This window comes from Oncorhynchus gorbuscha, linkage group LG18, assembly GCF_021184085.1.
Source record: "Oncorhynchus gorbuscha isolate QuinsamMale2020 ecotype Even-year linkage group LG18, OgorEven_v1.0, whole genome shotgun sequence".
NCBI classification, from domain to species: domain Eukaryota; kingdom Metazoa; phylum Chordata; class Actinopteri; order Salmoniformes; family Salmonidae; genus Oncorhynchus; species Oncorhynchus gorbuscha.
The window spans coordinates 29,403,285-29,426,219 of NC_060190.1; the positions used below are offsets into that span (position 1 = coordinate 29,403,285).

The 22,935-nt window shown below is 42.9% G+C and overlaps 1 protein-coding gene across 3 annotated transcripts in view; it reads right to left on the bottom strand.

Annotated features, from left to right (window-relative positions):
- The window catches only part of LOC124003864 (cadherin-22-like), a 119,193-nt gene extending 97,232 nt beyond the window's left edge, over nt 1-21,961 (bottom strand). For 2 of the 3 annotated variants that reach the window (XM_046312487.1, XM_046312485.1), the window contains exons 1-2: nt 20,628-21,961; nt 8,937-9,017 (exon numbers count right to left, since the gene is read on the bottom strand). In XM_046312487.1, the coding sequence (XP_046168443.1) occupies nt 8,937-9,017; nt 20,628-20,855 (309 nt within the window). In that variant the 5' untranslated portion in view covers nt 20,856-21,961. The remainder of the gene's footprint in view (nt 1-8,936; nt 9,018-20,627) is intronic. The other variant, XM_046312486.1, reaches the window with a different exon arrangement.
- Nucleotides 21,962-22,935: the final 974 nt, after the last annotated feature.

Consider the following 22,935-nt stretch of genomic DNA (forward strand, 5'->3'; position numbering starts at 1 on the left):
ATGGGTACCTTAGTGTTGTTGTTTTCAATTTAAATGGTCAAAAATAAACAAAAAAAAGGCTTCTAAGCAAGGAGCAATTTCTCAAGCAATAATTTTTCTAGGACTGCCTGGAAGTGGTCTGAGTAGGGAGGGGGAAACTGACAACTAGCTGTTATTGGCAGAGAGGTTTGGAACTCTTTCTAATTGGTCTATTAACTAATTTACCACCTGGTGATGTCGCCGGGCATGCCAACATTTCAGGCAGTCTTTTCAACAGCTCTTGCACTAAACAGGCATTATCATCATTTTCACAATTTCACAGTATTATTCCAACCTAATAGTGTGGAAATATATATAAAACACAGGAAAATCACATTCATGACTGCAATGGACCCTTAACAACATCAGAGAAGATTAACAGAAAGTGAGGGATAGTTCTACATAGCTACAGTCGATAAACAATTCCATGCTTCAAAGAACAGCCTTCTAAAACAGCCTTGAACCTGCCAATCCCAACATGTTTATTATATACATTTGTAGCACTTCAAAGTATGCCCTTTGTAGTAGGGTCAAGGCTTTTATCTTTCTTTTATGTCAAGGATGTTCTATCTAGTCATCAAGAAGCAAAGTTCCTATTCCACAGCCAGCGAAAGAGGGAAGAGGAGAAGTCATCACCTCCCATAAGGCAGTCAACATATGTACTATGACAAAAGACACTGCAGCACTACCTATGATTAACACAATTCCCACATGGCGTGCCCTTCACAGAATAGGGGCCCATTGAATTTGAAGATCAGTCATTTCTATAGATCGTTAAAGGTGCGGTATGAACACAAACAAGGTAGGGGCCAAAGAGTGAAGTTAAAGAGCCCTTATAAATCTGCCAAGACTTCTATTAATGTGATTAAAATGCATTCTAATAGTCCCCTATATACCCTTTGGCTTCATTGCACATCAGAACTGCTACTCCCTCCCTATCTGAAATTAGAACGCAGGACTCAGGCTCCATAGCCAGTAGGACCCATCTCACAAAACAGGTGGTAATTGAGGGAGAAAATGGGAGAAAATGCCCATCTCCCGCGTTAATATTTGATAAAGGCTTGATTAAATACAGGACTCGATCGCTGTTGCTGTGGTATTTGGCGTAAAATGGGGGAATAATGCAAAACCCAGCCTTCATATTGCCTTTTCTTTCACCCTTCCCACGCTTTTTTTCATTTTGAATTGTCCCCATGTCAAATAAATGAACACTCCGGGAGAAAATATACTATTTTTGCGGGTATCAATATTTCAGCAATAATAAAATAAACTTCAATAGCCCATACAGTAGAAAGACAGTAGAAAGCTATCTGGAGATATGTGACGGGGAAAGGACGACTCTCTTCTCCCTTTGCCTCCCTTCACATTGTCTGACTGTCTCTCTACTGCTCACTCTCTTTGATCAACTTGTGTCAACTTACTGCAATTACATAAGTCTTTCAAGACTAGTAGAGTAGACGCGGAGACAAGAATCAACAGTGATGCCATGCGCATCATCCAAACACATACACATCAACATCTTTTGGGAGCCTGATTACTGTAATGTGTTCTGTGAATGTAAAGGGTTTTCTATCATCAAAGTCCAGATGCAGTACTTTGATATCTGCTCTCTGATCACACATACTGTTTGCATACAAACACCCACACAAATGTCATGCACACACACACACACACACACACACACACACACACACACACACACACACACACACACACACACACACACACACACACACACACACACACACACACACACACACACACACACACACACACACACACACACACACACACACACACACACACACACACACACACAGTATGGTACCATATACGGAAACATTTTACATTTTCCCAACAAACACAACACATGTTGTGGTGACCAGGCACACGTGGCAACAACGCAGCACGAATGTGATTATATAGATATTTTTGACAGATCGTTCTCCCCCTTCAGGCTCAATGTGTCCATCCGTCAGTCTGTCCTCAGTGGAGTGACTCGGGCCGTGGCTAAGCTGTGGACTTCAAACAAAAGGTCAAAGCCAGGGCTTCACTTGCTTAGCAATCATAGCTATTAGCAATGTCAACACGCCATTTCTAGCTAAAAAAACTTGCAACCAAACAGTAGGCTCGTGTCCCAAATGGCACACTATTCCCTATATAGTGCACAACTGTTGACCAGCCCAATCAAAAGTACAGCACTAAATAGGGTACCATTTGGGACACATATAGGCCAACAGTAAGCGTTCCAGTCAAGAACAAAGAAGAGGTGGAGAGGTATTTATCAAAACAATGGTGTTGGCACTTGGCACACAAAATATAAAGTTGGGACAAAACAATGACTCATAACGTCACCTCCCACTCAGAGGGAAATAGTAGCTTTGTCCCGAATGGCACCATATAGGGCTCTATGTTGCCTGCTTCCTCAGCAAATAGTTTACATAAAATGTCAGGCAGACAGGCAGGCGAGTGCCAGACCCTGTTTCACCTGTCTTGTGCTTGTCTCGTCAAGCCTACCAGCGTTTTTTTCTACTTTTCCCGGTTTTGACCATTCTGCCTGCCCTGACCCTGAGCCTGGCTGCCATTCTGTACCCTGTGACACTGCCCTGGATTACTGACCTCTGCCTGCCCTGATTCCGAGACTGCCTGCCATTCTGAACCTTTTGGACTCTGCTCTGGATTACTGACCTCTGCCTGCCCTTGACCTGTCGTTTGCCTGCCCCTGTTCTTGTAATAAACCTTTGTTACTTCGAACTGTCTGCATCTGGGTCTTATCCCAAGGTCTGATAGTACGAACTGGCCATGACTGACCCAGCAGACTCGGAACAGCTCCGCGGCGCCATCGCCTCCCAAGGAGCCACCATTGGGAGACATGAGGAGTTACTCTGAGGGCTTATGGATGGAGTCCATGCCTTGGCAGAACGCCATGACTGTGCCTTGAATACATTGCTGGAGCAATTCCACGGATTGTCTGTGAGGCCGTCGGCCACGACAGTAGCCTCGCAGACCCCCAGTAACACCGCTGTCAGCAGTGCATCTCTCCAGGCCACCCCGGCTTCCCGATTGCCCTGCTTCTACACCCTCGGACCCCAAGACCATTTTCCTACCTCATGCCTGGCGGCTACCCTCGTCAGGCGAATAGAGATCGAGGTCCGTGAGGCACAGCGGGTGGGGGGGCCCAGCTAACCGGATGTTTGTCCCAGACGCTGCCCACTCCCCGGCCCTGGAATGGGCTCATTCCTCAAGGCTTGCCTGCCACCCTGGCTCCTGTTGGACCCTGGCCTTTGTGCGACAAAGCTTTTGGTGGCCCACCATGGTTCCGGACGTCTCCGCGTTCGGCGCCGCCTGCTCTGTCTGTGCTCAGAACAAGACTCCACGGCAAGCTCCAGCTGGCCTCCTTCAACCTCTTTCTGTCCCTCACCGTCCCTGGTCACATATAGTCCTGGACAGTCACTGTTCTCCCTCCATCTGATGGCAACACCACTCTCCTCACAGTGGTGGACAAGTTTTCCAAAGCCGCCCATTTCATTCTCCTCACAAACCTACCGTTGGCCAAGGAGACAGCCCAGCTCATGGTGCACCACGTCTTCAGGATCCATGGACTTCCGTTGGACATGGTTTCCGACAGTGGTCCTCCATTCTCGTCCTGGTTCTGGAAGGCATTCTACACACTCATTGGGTTGTCGGCCAGCCTGTCCTCCGGGTTTCATACCCAATCCAATGGCCAGTCGGAGTGTGCCAATCAGGACCTGGAGACAACTCTTCAGTGCCTCGTCTCGGCCAACTCCACCACCTGGGGCCAGCAACTCATGTGGGTGGATTACTCCCAGAACACCCTTCCCTGCTCCATCACCGGGCTCTCGCCCTTCGAGTGCTCCATGGGTTAACATATCCTCTGCACAGATGCTTATCCTCTCCTGTCGGTGTAACCTGGAAGAGAATATAAATACTATCGGCCTATATCGAATCTTCCATTCCTCTCAAAATGTTTAGAAAAAGCTGCTGTAGCACTGAGACTGCACATGTGAAGGTGGTAAATTACCTTTTAATGGCTTCAGACCGAGGCTCTGCATCTGTCCTCGTGCTACTAGACCCTAGTGCTGCTTTTGATACCATCACCAGAGATTGGAAACCCAAATTGGTCTACCCGGACAAGTTCTAGCCTGGTTTAGATCTTATCTGACAGAAAGATATCAGTTTGTCTCTGTGAATGGTTTGTCCTCTGACAAATCAACTGTACATTTCGGTGTTCCTCAATGTTCCATTTTAGGACCACTATTGTTTTCACTATATATTTTACCTCTTGGGGATATCATTCGAAAATATCATGTTAACTTTCACTGCTATGCGGATGACACAAAGCTGTACATTGAAGCCCCAAAATTACCCTCGCTAGAAGCCTGTGTTTCAAACATAAGGAAGTGGATGACTGCAAATGTTTTACTTTTAAACTCAGACAAAACAGAGATGCTTGTTCTAGGTCCCAAGAAACAAAAATATATTCTGTTGAATCTGACAATTAATCTTGATGGTTGTACAGTCTTCTCAAATAAAAATGTGAAGGACCTTGGCGTGACTCTGGACCCTGATCTCTCTTTTGACGAACATATCAAGACTGTTTCAAGTACAGCTTTTTTCCATCTACGTAACATTGCAAGAATCAGAAACTTTCTGTCCAAAAATTATGCAGAAAAATGTATCCATGCTTTTGTTACTTCTAGGTTAGATTACTGCAATGCTCTACTTTCCGGCTACCTGGGTAAAGCACTAAATAAACTTCAGTTCGTGCTAAATACGGCAGCTAGAATTCTGACTAGAACCAAAAAATGTGATCATATTACTCCAGTGCTAGCCTCCCAACACTGGCTTCCTGTTAAGGCAAGGGATGATTTCAAGGTTTTACTGCTGACCTACAAAGCATTACATGGGCTTGCTCCTACCTATTTTTCTGATTTGGTCCTGCCGTACATACCTACACGTACGCTACGGTCACAAGACGCAGGCCTCCTAATTGTCCCTAGAATTTCTAAGCAAACAGCTGTAGGCAGGGCTTTCTCCTATAGAGCTCAATTTTTATGGAATGGTCTGCCTACCCATGTGAGAGACGCAAACTCGGTCTCAACCTTTAAGTCTTTACTGAAGACTCATCTCTTCAGTGGGTCATATGATTGAGTGTAGTCTGGCCCATGAGTGTGAAGGTGAACGGAAAGGCTTTGGAGCAACGATCCGCCCTTGCTGTCTCTGCCTGGCCGGTTCCCCTCTCTCCACTGTGATTCTCTGCCTCTAACCCTATTACAGGGGCTGAGTCACTGGCTTACTGGTGCTCTTTCATGCCGTCCCTACGAGGGGTGCGTCACTTGAGTGGGTTGAGTCACTGATGTGATCTTCCTGTCTGGGTTGGCGCCCCCCTTGGGTTGTGCCGTGGCGGAGATCTTTGTGGACTATACTCAGCCTTGTCTCAGGATGGTAAGTTGGTGGTTGAAGATATCCCTCTAGTGGTGTGGGGGCTGTGCTTTGGCAAAGTGGGTGGGGTTATATCCTTCCTGTTTGGCCCTGCCCGGGGGTGTCATTGGATGGGGCCACAGTTTCTCCTGACCCCTCCTGTCTCAGCCTCCAGTATTTATTCTGCAGTAGTTTACGTTTCGGGTGGCTAGGGTCAGTTTGTTATATCTGGAGAACTTCTCCTGTCTTATCCGGTGTCCTGTGTGAATTTAAGCATGTCTCTCTATAATTCTCTCTTTCTCTCGGAGGACCTGAGCCCTAGGACCATGCCTCAGGACTACCTGGTATGATGACTCCATCATCGCAGAGTTCCACCGCCGGCACCCTGGTCAACCAGGTATGTGCCTGGGTAGGATGCCAGGTGGCGTCCCTAGAGGTGGGGGGTGTCTGCATCTGGGTCTTATCCTGAGGTCTGATATCCCTGGCCATCACTGAAACTGACTGTGCAAATACTCACATACACAAACAGATTCTGGCACTCACACACAGACAAAAACACACACACACACATACAAACACATACACACACACACAAACCCACAGAGCCACAACTACACACACATTATCTTCCTCTCTCTATCTTACACTCTGTCTCACACATACATAACTGGGCAAGCTGAGGGCTGACTCAGAGAAAGAGCAGAGGTGGATGGGATATGGAACTGCCTGCCAAGTAGGGGTCCGCACGCAAACGAATACCTCTGGTGTCACTTTGGATTCAGGGCAAGCCACCCTACAGAAGGACATTACAAATGAGACCACTGATTTGAAGTTAACAACTATATCAGATATACTACATTTTGTGTAGTGAATTGGCATTGTGCCTCTGCTCACCTATTCTCGCTCGCCCCCCTACACATATTCCTATTCACCCTCCTTCGCTCTACCATTCATATGCACAGACATATACACACATTGTACACCCACTCACACACACACTCATCCATGTAACAATTATTGACAATTATTAACATACATGCTGGGTCAAGGATGTTCCTAGCGGGGACCTAGCCCTCATCGCAGCGTTCCACCGCCAGCACCCTGGTCAACCAGGTATGTGCCCGGGTAGGATGCCAGGTGGCGTCCCTAGAGGTGGGGGGTGTCTGCATCTGGGTCTTATCCTGAGGTCTCTAATCACTAGCCATTTCACTGAAACTGACTGTGCAAATACTCACATACACACACAAATGCTGGCACCCACACACAGACAAAAACACACGTGCACACATGCACAAACACACACAGAGACAAACACACACATACAAACACATAGACACATACAAACACACAGAGACACAACTACACACACATTATCTTCCTCTCTCTATCTTACACTCTGTCTCAGACATACATAACTGGGCAAGCTGAGGGCTGACTCAGAGAAAGAGCAGAGGTGGATGGGATATGGAACTGCCTGCCAAGTAGGGGTCCGCACGCAAACGAAGACCTCTGGTGTCACTTTGGATTCAGGGCAAGCCACCCTACAGAAGGACATTACAAATGAGATTGCTGATTTGAAGTTAACGATGAGATCAGATATATTACATTTTGTGTAGTGAATTGGCATTGTGCCTCTGCTCACCTATTCTCACTCGCCCGCCTAGATATATTCCTATTCACCCTCCTTCGCTCTACCATTCATATGCACAGACATATACACACACTGTACACCCACTCACACACACACACACACACACACATCCATGTAACAATTATGGACAATTATTAACATACATGCTATATTTAACCAATAAGGCCCGGGGGGTGTGATATACGGCCAATATACCACGGCTAAGGGCTGTTCTTGTTGCGGAGTGCCTGGATACAGCACTTAGCCGTGGTATATTGTGCATATACCACAAAGCCCAGAGGTGCCTTATTGCTATTATAATCTGGTTACCAACGTAAATAGAGCAGTAAAAATAATTGTTTTGTCATGCCCGTGTTATATGGTCTGATATACCATGGCTTTCAGCCAATCATCATTCAGGGCCCAAACCACCCAGTTTATAATTCCTCTTTTACATTGTCTTTTCAGTGTATCTCATTGGCAACGGCTGATTCTATAATTTCTTCCTAGAGAAGCCTTGTTGTAATCTGATAGCCAATTAGGGATTGGGAGGTGGGGGAGACCTACTTTTTGGTGACCATTCGAAAACAAAAGCTAAGTTATTGCTATTAAAATATATATTGTGATAGCTGCAATTGACATTTTAATTCACCCAGTAGGCTAGTGCAATTTTGGTTTAATATTATGGTATTAGGGCCGGGACGATACCACTATCGCGATACTCGTTAGAATCATGGCAAGGAAACAAAACATGAAGAGGATTTAACTTCTTCAGGAAAACAGTCCTAATTTTGGAAACGCACATTATGTTGTCATCCAGAATCACATGTATTCATTTCCCATGCTATTAGGATCAAAGAGTGAGGTCAACTTCGTGTTTTCAGATTTGCCATGGGAAAACAGATTACAATAATGTTATTATCACAGCCCTAATTGGTATGAAAATATGTTAGCATTTGAAGTCGGCCTTGTTGTGACTTGATAGCGTGTATTGTGCATCTACTTCATGTTGCACAGTATGCACCGTTCCATAAGTAAATTAGTCAATGTATGACGAGGTTGAGTGATGGTTAACATTGTTCAACAGACCTTTAAAGCAAATTCTGTGGTGAAAAGTAATGTCGGGGGTCATTTGTTTTAATTTTTGCTATTCACCAAATTGCATTTTTGAGTTTTCAATTGTGTAGAAATGCAGCAAATGACCTTACCCTTCTAAAGAATCCCTTGGGATAGGGATCCTCCCCCACCCACTTTGCCATGCCCTTGGTTTAGCTGAACTGACGCCACTGCTTCCAACACACCAATTAAATGTGTCATCAAAGATGACTTAACTTTCACAGCCAATCAGAAAACAAAATACTGTCCATGAAAATAATGCAAATTTAAATCGGGACTATACATGTGGTCAGTCTGGTAAATAGGCAAAGCTCAATGACATTCAAAGTTGTCCATACTACATGTTTGCCCATGTTTCAACCCTTTTTAGTCATTCAATTGTCATTTTAATCTGATCTAATTTTCTGTAAATCGAGAAATATTAAATGAAACTTAAAGCCACAGTCTGGGAGGTGTCATGAAAAATACATGATTTGTAATAATATTAGTGCAGTACAATCGCCGTCACAAAAAAGGACAATGATTCTTTTGTCTATGCATTTGTTGTCATAGGAGGCTTTGCAAGCAAATTATGTGTAGCAATAAATCATAATGTAAATGATGTTTCAAAAATAAGCGTTGCTCAAACTTTGAAGACATTCCTTTGAGCACTACAGATATATCACAACAGAAGATATATAACAGAAGTCCATGTGAAAATGTCATGGAATGCATTCGCTCAATTGCTTACGTTTTCTGTTGGTGGCCCACTGTTTGGTGGCATGCACATCTCACAGAGTGTGGGTTTAACTGAGTCTAACACATCTTGTATCTGCAATGAAACAAATGAATACAGCTTGAGACAAAGGTTGTGTCACCAAACACTATGCTTTTATAATCTATGATCTATACATGTAACGTTTCATTTTGTTTTATGTTTTGTGTACAATTTGATGGCTAGTGTCTTGCAAGCTAATATGGGCTAAGCACCAAAAGAAAATCAATGAATGAATGAATCATTCAATCCATCCATCAATCAACCACTCAATCAATAATATATAGTAGAGGAAATACAATACTGTCTTGGTTTATAATATCTTTAAATCTGGTAGTTTTTAGTGGTTTGAAACCTGCTATTACACTTTGGGGTTACTATATCTACTACAATAAAGGTGGAAAAGGTTTCATTCTCTTTCCCCCTTATACAAAAGGTTCATCATTCTAAGTATCCAGACCTTTGGTTCAGATATATTATTGTCCAAATGTATCTGAATGCCTCTAGCTGACAATGAGTTCAAATGCATCCTAAGTACAGGTAGTTGTAAATACCTGTAACCACAGAATTAGAATGTGATTCTGTGGCTGCATTTACACAGGCAGCAAAATTCTTATATTTTGCCAATAACTGTTTATTTGACCAATCAGATTTGATCTTTGGCCAATAATTGGGCAAAACATCAGGATTGTGCTGCCTGTGTAAACGCAGCCATAGTCAATGTCTGTAACCTTCTACCTCCTGAATCTTAAATGGCTCTTTAATAATCCAGTTATGCATTAGGGTGCGCTATTAAAATTTTTGGATGAAAAACGTTCCCATTTTAAACAAGATATTTTGTCACGAAAAGATGCTCACCTATGCATATAATTGACAGCTTTGGAAAGAAAACACACGTTTCCAAAACTGCAAACATAGTCTGTGAGTGCCAGAGAACTAATGTTACAGGCGAACCCCAGATAAAAATCCAACCAGGAAGTGCCACATTTTTTGAAACCGCCTCATGCCAATGACTCCTTATATGGCTGTGAATGAGCTACGAATGAGCGTACATTTTTCACGTTTTCCCCAAGGTGTCTACAGCATTGTGACGTCCTTTTAGGCATTTCCATTGAGGAATGGCTGTAAGGGACCATATATAGCATGTGGTCACATGGTGTCTCCCGCAGAAAATCTCGCGTAAAATACTGAGGTAGCCATTTTTCCAATCACCTCTTATGAGAAACCAATTGCCTCGACGGATATATTATTGAATATTTATGTTAAAAACACCTTGAGGATGGATCCTAAACAACATTTGCCGTGTTTCTATCAATATTATGGAGCAAATTTTGAAAAAAGTTTGCCGTTATATAGTTGCAGCATTTTCGGGTCGATTTCTCAGTCAAGCATGATAAAGAAATGGGAGCTATTTTGCCTACAAAAATAATATTTTTGGAAAAAAGGAACATTTGCTATCTAACTGGGAGTCTCCTGAGTGAAAGCATCTGAAGTTCTTCAAAGGTAAATTATTTAATTTGGTTACTTTTCTTATTTTCGTGAAAATGTTTGCTTGCTGCCAGCAGAGCCTAGCATAGCATTATGCCATGATAAACTTACACAAATGCTCGTATAGGAAAAGTTGCGTTATGCTAATGCATTTGAGGCTATGATTATGCTCCCAGATACGGGTTTGCTCATCGCAAGAGGTTAAATAATCTTAAGTCTTAACACTTTCAGATCTCTGCTTTGCATTAATCTGCATGGAAACCTTGGAACACCTTTCCCTTTCAACATTAGGTAAGCATTCGACCTGAACCTACTGGGTCCTGCACCTGAACCTACTGGCAACTGCACCACCCGCAAACACTTGACTCTCTAGAAGGCGGCGCGGTCAGCCCAATGCATCACTGGGGGCACAATGCCTGCCCTACAGGTCATCTACAGGACCTAGTGTCATAGGAAGGCCAAGAAGATCATCAAGGACCTCAGCCACCTGAGCCACGGTCTGTTCACCCTGCTACCATCTAGCAGACTCTGCCCTACACCTTATAGAATGCTACCCCATGTGTATAGATACATTGAACACTGGTAACTTTAACATTATTTGCATACTATTTGACCCACTTTATATATGTATACTGTATTCCAGTCATGGCTCACCTTATACTGTATATCTACTGCTGTTCTATCCATGTATTTATGCTCATGATTTTGGAATGAGATGTTCGACGAGCAGGTGTCTATATACTTTTGGTCATATAGTGTATACTGGCAAGAAAAGGTATGTGAACCCCTTGGAATTATCTGGATTTCTGCATACGTTTGTCATAAAATTTGATCTGATGTTGATCTAAGTCACAACAATGGACAAACAGAGTGTGCTTAAACTAATAACACACAAATTATTGTATTTTTCTTGTCTATATTGACTGAATACATAATTTAAACATTCACAGTGTAGGTTGGAAAAAGTATGTGAACCCCATGGCTAATGACTTCTCCAAAAGCTAATTGGAGTCAGGAGTCAGCTAACCTGAAGTCCAATCAATGAGACGAGATTGGATATGTTGGTTAGGGATGGCCTGCCCTAACATTTACAAAATTTGAGTTTGCTATTCACAAGAAGCATTGCCTGATGTGAACCATGCCTCGAACAAAAGAGATCGTAGAAGACCTAAGATTAAGAATTGTTGACTTGCATAAAGCTAGAAAGGGTTACAAAAGTATCTCTAAAAGCATTGATGTTCATCAGACCACAGAAAGACAAATTGTTTATAAATAGAGAAAGTTCAGCACTGTTGCTACTCTCCCTAGGAGTGGCCATCCTGCAAAGATGACTGCAAGAGCACAGTGTCAGCTAAAGACTTACAGAAATCTCTAACATGCTAACATCTCTTTTGACGAGTCTACGACACGTAAAACACTAAACAAGAATGTTGTTCATGGGAGGACACCACGGCCGAACCCATTGCTGTCCAAAAAAACATTGCTGCACGTCTGAAGTTCAAAAGAGCACCTGGATGTTCTGTGGACAGATGAAACTAAAGTTGAGTTGTTTGGAAGGAAAGAACTCACAACACTATGTGTTGGGGAAAAAGGCACAGCATACAAACATCAAAACCTCATCCCAACTGTAAAGTATGGTGGAGGGAGGTCATGGTTTGGGACTGCTTTAGTGCCTCAGAGCCTGGACAGCTTGCTATCATCTACAGAAACATAAAATCCCAAGTTTATCAAGATATTTTGCGCGAGAATGTAAGGCTGTCTGTCCACCAATTGAAAACCAACAGACGTTGGGTTATGTAACAGCACAATAACCCAAAACACAGAAGGAAAAGGGTCATCAAGGAAAAGGGTGGCTACTTTGAAGAATCTCAAAAATAAATTGTTGTGAAGAAGGCTTCAGGGCACCCAAGAAAGTCCAGCAAGCGCCAGGACCGTCTCCTAAAGTAGGGGTAAAGTCATTTTCTCTGATGAATCCCCTTTCCGATTGTTTGGGGCATCTGGAAAAAAGCTTGTCCGGAAAAGACAAGGTGAGTGCTGCCATCAGTCCTGTGTCATGCCAACAGTAAAGCATCCTGAGACCATTCATGTGTGGGTTTGCTTCTCAGCCAAGGGAGTGGGCTCACTCACAATTTTGCCTAAGAACACAGCCATGAATAAAGAATGGTACCAACACATCCTCCGAGAACAACTTCTACCAACCATCCAGGAACAGTTTGGTGAGGCAAAAGTGATAACTAAGTGGCTCGAAGAACAAAACATCGATATTTTGGGTCCATGGCCAGGAAACTCCACAGACCTTAATCCCATTGAGAACTTCTGGTCAATCCTGAAGAGGCGGGTGGACAAACAAAAATCCACAGATTCTGACAAACTCCAAGCATTGATTATGCAAGAATGGGCTGCCATCAGTCAGGATGTGGCCCAGAAGGTAATTGACAGCATGCCAGGGCGGATTGCAGAAATCTTGAAAAAGAAGGGTCAACACTGCAAATATTGACTCTTTGTATCAACTTCATGTAATTGTCATAAAAAGCTTTTGACACTTATGAAATGCTTGTAAGTATACTTCAGTATTCCATAGTAACATCTGACAAACATATCTAAAGACAGTGATGCAGCAAACTTTGTGAAAATTTATATTTGTGTAATTCTCAAAACTTTTGTCCACGACAGTGCATTTAAACTACTCAATCAGTGTGATGGGCATTGACTAGAGCAGTGAAGTCAGGTATATTTTATGACGTCGCTATGCGCAGGATCCCTGAGAGGTGAGAGTCGGTAAGAGATGATCTGTGCCTTGACTTGTTCTATTTCATCCCTGAAAATGTCTGTGAACAAACATTTTCTGAGCATGACTCCTAATCTTTAGAAAGTTTTGTTCATCGAGAGATACAGTGGAGAGAACAAGTATTTGATACACTGCAGATTTTGCAGGTTTTCCTACTTACAAAGCATGTAGAGGCCCATATTTTTTTAATCATAGGTACACTTCAACTGTGAGAGACGGAATCTAAAACAAAAATCCATAAAATCACATTGTATGGTTTTTAAGTAATTAGTTTGCAGTTTATGGCATGACATAAGTATTTGATACATCAGAAAAGCAGAACTTAATATTTGGTACAGAAAACTTTGTTTGCAATTACAGAGATCATACGTTTCCTGTAGTTCTTGACCAGGTTTGCACACACTGCAGCAGGGACTTTGGCCCACTCCTCCATGCAGACCTTCTCCAGATCCTTCAGGTTTCGGGGCTGTCGCTGGGCAATACGGATTTTCAGCTCCTTCTAAAGATGTTCTATTGGGATCAGGTCTGGAGACTGGCTAGGCCACTCCAGGACCTTGAGATGCTTCTTACAGAGCCACTCTTTAGTTTCCCTGGCTGTGTGTTTCGGGTCGTTGTCATGCTGGAAGACCCAGCCATGACCCATCTTCAATGCTCTTACTGAGGGAAGGAGGTTGTTGGCCAAGATCTCGCGATACATGGCTCCATCCCTCCTCCCCTCAATATATATATATATATATATCCCCTCAATACGGTGCAGTCGTCCTGTCCCCTTTGCAGAAAAGCATCCCCAAAGAATGATGTTTCCACCTCCATGCTTCACGCTTTGGATGGTGTTATTGGGGTTGTACTCATCCTTCTTCTTCCTCCAAACACAGTGGGTGGAGTTTAGACCAAAAAGCTATTTTTGTCTCATCAGACCACATGACCTTCTCCCATTCCTCCTCTGGATCATCCAGATGGTAATTGGCAAATTTCAGACGGGCCTGGACATGCGCTGGCTTGAGCAGGAGGCCCTTGCGTGCGCAGCAGGATTTTAATCCATGACGGCGTAGTGTGTTACTAATGGTTTTCTTTGAGACTGTGGCCCCAGCTCTCTTCAGGTCATTGACCAGGTCCTGCCGTGTAGTTCTGGGCTGATCCCTCACCTGCCTCATGATCATTGATGCCCCACGAGGTGAGATCTTGCATGGAGCCCCAGACCGAGGGTGATTGATCGTCATCTTGAACTTCTTCCATTTTCTAATAATTGCGCCAACAGTTGTTGCCTTCTCACCAAGCTGTTGCCTATTGTCCTGTAGCCCATCCCAGCCTTGTGCAGGTCTACAATTGTATCCCTGTTAAGGCTTCTAGGAGTAGTGGGTGGAGGAGTCATGCTCAGAGAGCAGGTTTAGATCCGAACGTGGATCTTTATTCCAAAGACAGTGAAAACAGACATGCCAAACACAAGGGCGCATGAAATAACCAGTCCAAACAAACAGGACTAAACTGTCCGGAAAAATAGAATCCACAAAATAATCCAACACCATGAACAGAACACAAGCTCGCACAATAGCCGGCGGGCCTAGTGCCCTTAAATAGCCCACAAACAAAACTAAACTCAAAACAGGCGTAACCAATCAGACCAAACTAACATAAACAAAAAAGGGAATCGATGGGAGCTAGTAGGCCGGCGACGACGACCGCCGAGCGCCGCCCGAATAGGAAGAGGCACCATCTTTGGCGGGATTTGTGACAATCCCTGATGTCCTTACACAGCTCTCTGGTCTTGGCCATTGTGGAGAGGTTGGAGTCTGTTTGATTGAGTGTGTGGACAGGTGTCTTTTATACAGGTAACGAGTTCAAACAGGTGCAGTTAATACAGGTAATGAATGGAGAACAGGAGGGCTTCTTAAAAAAACTAACAGGTGTGTGAGAGCCAGAATTCTTACTGGTTGGTAGGTGATCAAATAATTATGTCATGCAATAAAATGCAAATTAATTACTTAAAAATCATACAATGTGATTTTCTGGATTTTTGTTTTAGATTCCGTCTCTCACAGTTGAAGTGTACCTATGATTTAAAAAAAAATACAGACCTCTACATGCTTTCTAAGTAGGAAAACTTGCTAAATCGGCAGTGTATCAAATACTAGTTCTCCCCACTGTACATAGAACCTCGTCAGTTACATGGTTTTGAATAGGTCTTCCATCACTACTTCAGACTGAAGATCGATAAGCTCAAGTTGCAGGTCAGTGGGAGCATTATCCACATTGAAGGTGAAAGGAGAGGAAACCAACCATATGTAATTTTCCAACACTTTGAAATCCTCAAAATGATGAGAAAACTCACTGTTCAAAGCACGCAGCAGCGATGTATACTTCTCCCGCTGGTCATCGGATAGGCAACAGAGTAGTCTGATGGGTGGGTGAGATTGTTGGCTTCTCCTTGGCGGGTCAGGAGGAATAATTTTCCCTTGAAGGTTTTGACAAGTCTCTACATCTGATGTGCAAAAAAGGCCCTTCCCTTGTAGTTTGGAATTCAGTTCATTCATGAGGGCCATGATGTCCACGGTGAGGGCAAAATCAGCCAACCATTTTTTATCTTGCAGTTGAGGGAAATCCACATATTTTCCATTAATTTGCAAAAACTCAGCAATCTCCGACTTCAGGTCCCACAGCCTTATAAGCACCTTCCCCAAACTCTCACGTTTGTGTGGTAGGGGAGATCTGCATGACCTGACTCTGTCTCTTCCAACAGTGAGACAAACTGCCTGAGGTTTAAAGATTTTGCTCTTATGAATTTTCCCACTTTAGTGACTGTATCCACAACATGGTTTATTTTCATTACACATTTCCATAGCACCTCCTGATGAATAATACAATTCAGGATAATTATTTTCTGATCTGGGTTCAGCTCAGCTACTTCATCTTGTATCCTTTTCAAAAGGCCAACGTTTTTTCCTGTCAAGTTTGGGCACCCGTCAGTGGTCACACTGGATAACTTGTCAAATCTCCGTCCCAGCTTTGCCACACACTTATTAACCTCCTCCAATAAATATTTCCCTATGGTTGTGCTCTTCATTTACTGCACTGAAGCAAACTCCTCTGTAATTTCAAAGTCTGGGGTTATGCCTCATAAGAATATCAACAACTGTCACGTGCATCACTGCACTCATCCAGGCAAAGGAGAAATAGGTGAAATCCTTTACCTTGTCTTTCAACCTTTGTTACATATTCTCTGCGATGTCCTCAACACGCCATGTCACTGTTCGTCTTGACAGGGAAACATTTTCAAACAGCTCCTTCTTGTTGGGGCAAAGTATTGATGCAGAATCAATAAAATAGTATTTAATGAATTCGCCCTCAGTGAATGGCTTGCTTTGTTTAGCAATTTTGTGGGACAGTATATAGCTATCTCTCGCTGAACAGTTTTGTGAAAAGTCCTTGCTGCTTTTTGCAACTATTTCGATGCATTTGCCCTCTCCTCAGAAGACATATTCCTATATTTCTCTGCATGCTTCGTCTGGAAGTGTTTGAACATGTTGTAGTCTTTCATGACAATGATGCTCTCTTTGCACACTAAGAACACAGCTTTCCCTGATACCTCAATAAATAAATATTTAGATGTCCACTTCTGCTGGAGCACCCTACATTCATTGTCAACTTTCCTTTTCGTTTTGTGAAATTTCTAGCTAGCTACTATTTGTAACTGTGACGTCTGTGTCAGCCTGTCAGTCACAGTCTGTCCTCGGGCAGTTGTTATTTATATGTGCCTTCAAAATAAATGTCCCACTAGCTGTGAGAGTTAAATCATTACACAAAGGTGAGTATTCATTGGGCTTTTAATTTGAATAACAAATGTGTTTTTCAAAACTTTACTACCATTCAACACCATAGTACCCTCCAAACTCGTCATTAAGCTTGAGACCCTGGTCCTTGATCCAGCCCTGTGCAACTGTGTCCTGGACTTCCTGATGGGCCACCACCAGGTGGTGAAGGTAGTAAACCACATCTCCACTCTGCTGATCCTCCACACTGGGGACCCACAAAGGTGTGTTCTCAGCCCCCTCCTGTACTCCTACTCCCTGGAGCCCCCCACCATTCACATCGACAGGACCAGTGGAGAAAGTAAAAAAGTTCTATGCTCTCGGTGTACATATTACTGACAAATTGAAATGGTCCACGCATACAGACAGTATGATGAAGGCGGCGCAACAGCGCCTCTTCAACCTCAGGAGGCTGAAAGAATGTGGCTTGTCATCCGAAAACCCTCACTAAATTTTACAGGTGCACAATTGAGAGCATCCTGTCAAACTACCTGCCCTCCAGGACACCTAAAACACCTGATGTCAAAGGAAGGCAAAAAAGATCATAAAGGACAATAACCACCCGAGCTACTGCCCCGCTTCCATCCAGAAGGTGAAGTTAGTACAGGTGCATCAAAGCTGGGACAGAGAGATTGAAAAACAGCTTCTATCTCAAGGCCATCAGATTGTTAAACAGCCACCACTAGCACAGAGAGGCGGCTGCCTACCTAGAGACTTGATATCATTGGCCACTTTACTAAATGGAACACAAGTCACTTTAATAATGGCACAATAAGAATGTTTACATATCTCGCATTACTCATCTCATATGTACAGTGGGGCAAAAAAAGTATTTAGTCAGCCACCAATTGTGCAAGTTCTCCCACTTAAAAAGATGAGAGAGGCCTGTAATTTTCATCATAGGTACACTTCAACTATGACAGACAAAATGAGAAAAAAAATACAGAAAATTACGTTGTAGGATTTTTTTAATGAATTTATTTGAAAATTATGGTGGGAAATAAGTATTTGGTCAATAACAAAAGTGTAACTGAATACTTTGTGATATACCCTTTGTTGGCAATGACAGAGGTCAAACATTTTCTGTAAGTCTTCACAAGGTTTTCACACACTGTTGCTGGTATTTTGGCCCATTCCTCCATGCAGATCTCCTCTAGAGCAGTGATGTTTTGGGGCTGTTGCTGGGCAACACGGACTTTCAACTCCCTCCAAAGATTTTCTTGGCTAGGCCACTCCAGGACCTTGAAATGCTTCTTACGAAGCCACTCCTTCGTTGTCGGGGGGTGGTGTGTTTGGGATCAGTGTCATGCTGAAAGACCCAGCCACGTTTCATTTTCAATGCCTTTGCTGATGGAAGGTTTTCTCTCAAAATCTCACGATACATGGCCCCATTCATTCTTTCCTTTACACGGATCAGTCGTCCAGGTCCCTTTGCAGAAAAACAGCCCCAAAGCATGATGTTTCCACCCCCATGCTTCACAGTAGTTATGGTGTTCTTTGGATGCAGCTCAGCATTCTTTGTCCTCCGAACACGACGAGTTGAGTTTTTACCAAAAAGTTATATTTTGGTTTCATCTGACCATATGAGATTCTCCCAATCTTCTTCCAGATCTACCAAATGCTCTCTAGCAAACTTCAGACGGGCCTGGACATGCACTGGCTTAAGCAGGGGGATACGTCTGGCACTGCAGGATTTGAGTCCCTGGCGGCGTAGTGTGTTACTGATGGTAGGCTTTGTTACTTTGGTCCCAGCTCTCTGCTTACCTATTGCAGATTCAGTCTTCCCAGCCTGGTGGAGGTCTACAGCTCTTTGGTCTTGGCCATAGTGGAGTTTGGAGTGTGACTGTTTGAGGTTGTGGACAGGTGTCTTTTATACTGATAACAAGTTCAAACAGGTGCCATTAATACAGGTAACGAGTGGAGGACAGAGGAGCCTCTTAAAGAAGAAGTTACAGGTCTGTGAGAGCCAGAAATCTTGCTTGTTTGTAGGTGACCAAATACTTATTTTCCACCATAATTTGCAAATAAATTCATTATGATTAAAATTACAGGCCTCTCTCATCTTTTTAAGTGGGAGAACTTGCACAATTGGTGGCTGACTAAAATACTTTTTCCCCCCACTGTATATACTGTGTACTATATTCTTAACTATATATTCTTTACTATCAATTGCATCTTGCCGCTCTGTCACTGCTCATCCATATATTTCATACTTATATATTATTTTCCCATTCCTTTACTAGATTGTGTGGATTATGTTTTGTTGTGGAATTTGTTCGATATTATGTTTTGTTGTGGAATTGTTAGATATTACCTGTTAGTTACTTCTGCACTGTCAGATCTAGAAGCATAAGCATTTCACTACACGTGCAATAACATCTGCTAACCATGTATATGTGACTAATTGATTTGATTTGACATGAGTTTTGACTGAACTACCATCTAGTCTCAAACCAGGAAATGGGCAACACACTGTAGATAAATACTGAATGGGATAATATAGCTTTCAGAATTTGAATATTGAACTTAGCAGAAGGAGGGAATCAGACAGACGGACAGATCATAGAAGGCCAAGGAAATTCATTACCCAAATGTATCAAACAAAGCTGCCAGTTTATTGCAATGTGAGTGGCCATTTAGTGAAAATAATATTTCATTAGCAGATTAATGGCCAGCAGGACAGCCTTGGCAGCTTTGCTGAGTTGGGCGAGAAGAAGTTGTCCCACACTGGCCGTATTTAATCCTATATTGCTCTAATTAAAGTTTTTGATATCCTTAGCGATGGATGAGTCCGGCAACATCACCACCGAGCTACTATTAATAGTCCTGGCTTGTGCCCCGGCTTCATGGACAGCAATAACTCTGGGTAATTTTATTATTAAAATCATCTCTCTTTCGCTCCCCCTTGCTATGCCTCTACCGCGTTTATATATCAGTGCCTCGCTTGCCCCGCCACACTCTCCCGTAATGAGTCACTTCGAAATGCATGAATCCTCTCTCTCCACCTCTCATTCTTTTGAGCTCATCTTTTCTCATGCTCAGTCTGTTTTTTTTCTGTCTGTCTTTCTGTCCCTCTGTATGCGTGTCTGTTCATCTGTCTGTCCGTCTCTTTTTTTTATCTTCAAGCCTCACCCCACCCTCTTTCTCTCCTCTGCTCGTCCTCTCTATTGGCCTGGCTAAGGCCTATCATGTATCCTGGCTGAATAGATAGTACAGTCTGTCTCCTAATAGAAAAAGAAAACAGTGGCAGACGGGGAGGCCTGGGGGTAATTCCTGCCTTTATAAGGAAAAGCATTCAGACTAGAGTTTAATATATTAATTTATGATTATCAATTGCCAATGACTGATTTCAGACAATCATGGGTATGCAGAAACAATTTACCAGCACCATCCCTATTTCTTTCGCTTTTGCCATCTTATCTTTTCCAATCATAACATGTCATACAAATCAAATGGCAATCAACTCATCAAGTAAGATGTGAATGAGGATAGGATGTCTGGGGATGTTTCGAGCAAATACTTCAACTGTTATGTTGGTGTTATCCCCCTAAACACACGGAAATCTCTCAGACATAGTTGACTTACCTTTCCAACGTAGAGTGGTTCCGTGCCTGTGTACTCCTCCACCACAAAGAATTGGTTCCACACCCATCCTCTCTTCACTCGTTCATGGGACATGAGCTCCTGCTCCTTCGTTTCAACCTTGGCCACGCCATTAGTCCTTGTGGTCTCTGACCATCCACAACTACAGCAATGCAAAAGCCAAAGGGCCACCAACAGGCTACAAGCTCCCAGTCTCCAACAGGTAGCCATTTTGGAAAATCCTGATTGGCTCTACATATGACGGAGATTACCGGAGAGGTGAAAAGAGTCCTCAAGCCAGCAATGTTGAAGAACAAACACACCAAGGACAACCAAGATTTCTGTTCTAGGACTCTTGGATTCATTCACAAGATTCTTGAGTATTCAATTGTCTTAAATAGTTCCGTCTCAGGATGCAGGGCATGTCATGACACGCCATGATTCGGTGAATTTAGGAAGAGTGCAGAATGTTTTTTCTCTTTGCAGAAGAAACTTGACAAAAAATCATTTTGAAAACAGACTTATCTTTCCCGTGTGATCTTCGCCATTGAGTTTTTCCAGACGTGTCTCCACTGTCTGTCTACACTGGTATCAAATCCATTCTGGTAACAGAGATGTCTTTTGTTACTGTACAAGGGAAAACTCCACTGGAGATTTCCAAGACTAGCTTTCCCATATGCTTTATGGGTAGCACAGTTTCAGGTCGTTGACGGCAGCTCCACAGCCTCTAAAACAAGTATGGCGTCGAAGGGAGTGGGCCTGATATTGATACAAAACTCCCTGAGAATTCAAATTGACCATTTCAATCCATACATGGTATTTTTTTTTAATTATTCAAACACATTCATTTGGGAAATCCTGCAATGGACAAGCTCCTTTAAGTAGAAGATCGTGGGACCTATAACCATTGAAATGGCCTTGGTATCATTATCAAGGTCAATTTGGGATGCAACTGGTAAAACAAGGTTAAGATCTTACTAAAAACCTTGGGTATCTCACCACTAACTCCAAACTATTGGAGCTGATTGACACTAAAATTCATAGTTATTATCTTTCAAAATATCTTTATTTTGTATTTGCAAATTAAAATGGATTTCAAAGAAATGCAGGTCATTCGAACACTGGAGTCCTCAGATCCACAGATTACAAGCGTCTCTCTAGGTCCAGGACCCTAGGGTTGTGTATGGTCCAGCGACCGTCTCGTTTCACTCCATTGCAGTATTAGGGAACAGTATCCTTCATGGGACTCCATTGGCTTAGATCTTATTCCATTCCAGAATTCTTCTGGATGATTCAGGCATAGAGAGGGTCCCCATAAAGTGCTGAAGGTAATGGCAAAACCTGAAAAAGACAAGAAGGAAAAGTATAGGTTACCATCACATTTTCCTGTAGAACAAAAGGCATTTATCACTGGCTGGGCTTTACACTGCAGTGTTTTCCATCATATATTAAATTGTATAAATGCTTTAAATACATACTGCAAACACAAAACATGCCTAAAGCTCAACTCATTTATCGTTCATTATCTCTCCAAAACATGCATGTCTTTTCATGCCAACTTTCATCTAGCTCTTCACAACTCGAGCCACAATAATGAAAATGTGTTTTCAGCATGCCATTTGTTGTGTTCGGCAAGCACCCAAACAATGTGCTCTAAGCACAAGAGCGATGGCACAGTACTGTATGAGGGGAGCGCGCGCCAGGTGTGTGGAGGGGAGGATGGAGAAGAATAGAAGCAAGAGAGAAAAAGGGGGATGGTTCTTCATCACGAGTCAGGCCCCTAGCATCTGTCTGCCTCAGTCTGGCCAACCAAGTGGGCCTAACCCCGGCCAGCTGATTAATTGCATGAGGGAACACTAATTGGATAAAAGTATTAATCAATCAATTCAATCCCTCATGGCAACAACCCCCTGATACTTCAAACAAACAATGGAGGAAGATATTGCGATTAAGACAGGGCTTTGCGTTGTATTTGGGCAGCAAGGTAGGTATCAGACATGCTTCCTGAACACATACTGAATTCTGAAATCGAAATACCATGAATAACAATTACTACGTTTTGTAAGGAGAATATAACTTTTATATATATATATATATTGTATACAAAGTACAATATCTGTGAAGTGTAAACACACAGTATCTTCACATCATCAGATGCCCATGTGTGATATACAGGCCGATTGAATAAAATGCACGGCTTCATGACAGACTGCACATTGAATTATTGGATGCACTTCAGTTATGGATTCTTCCAATTCTGGCCTCATGCTTTCCATTTGATTTTTGTCATGTCTTTGGCTGTGAAATGCTG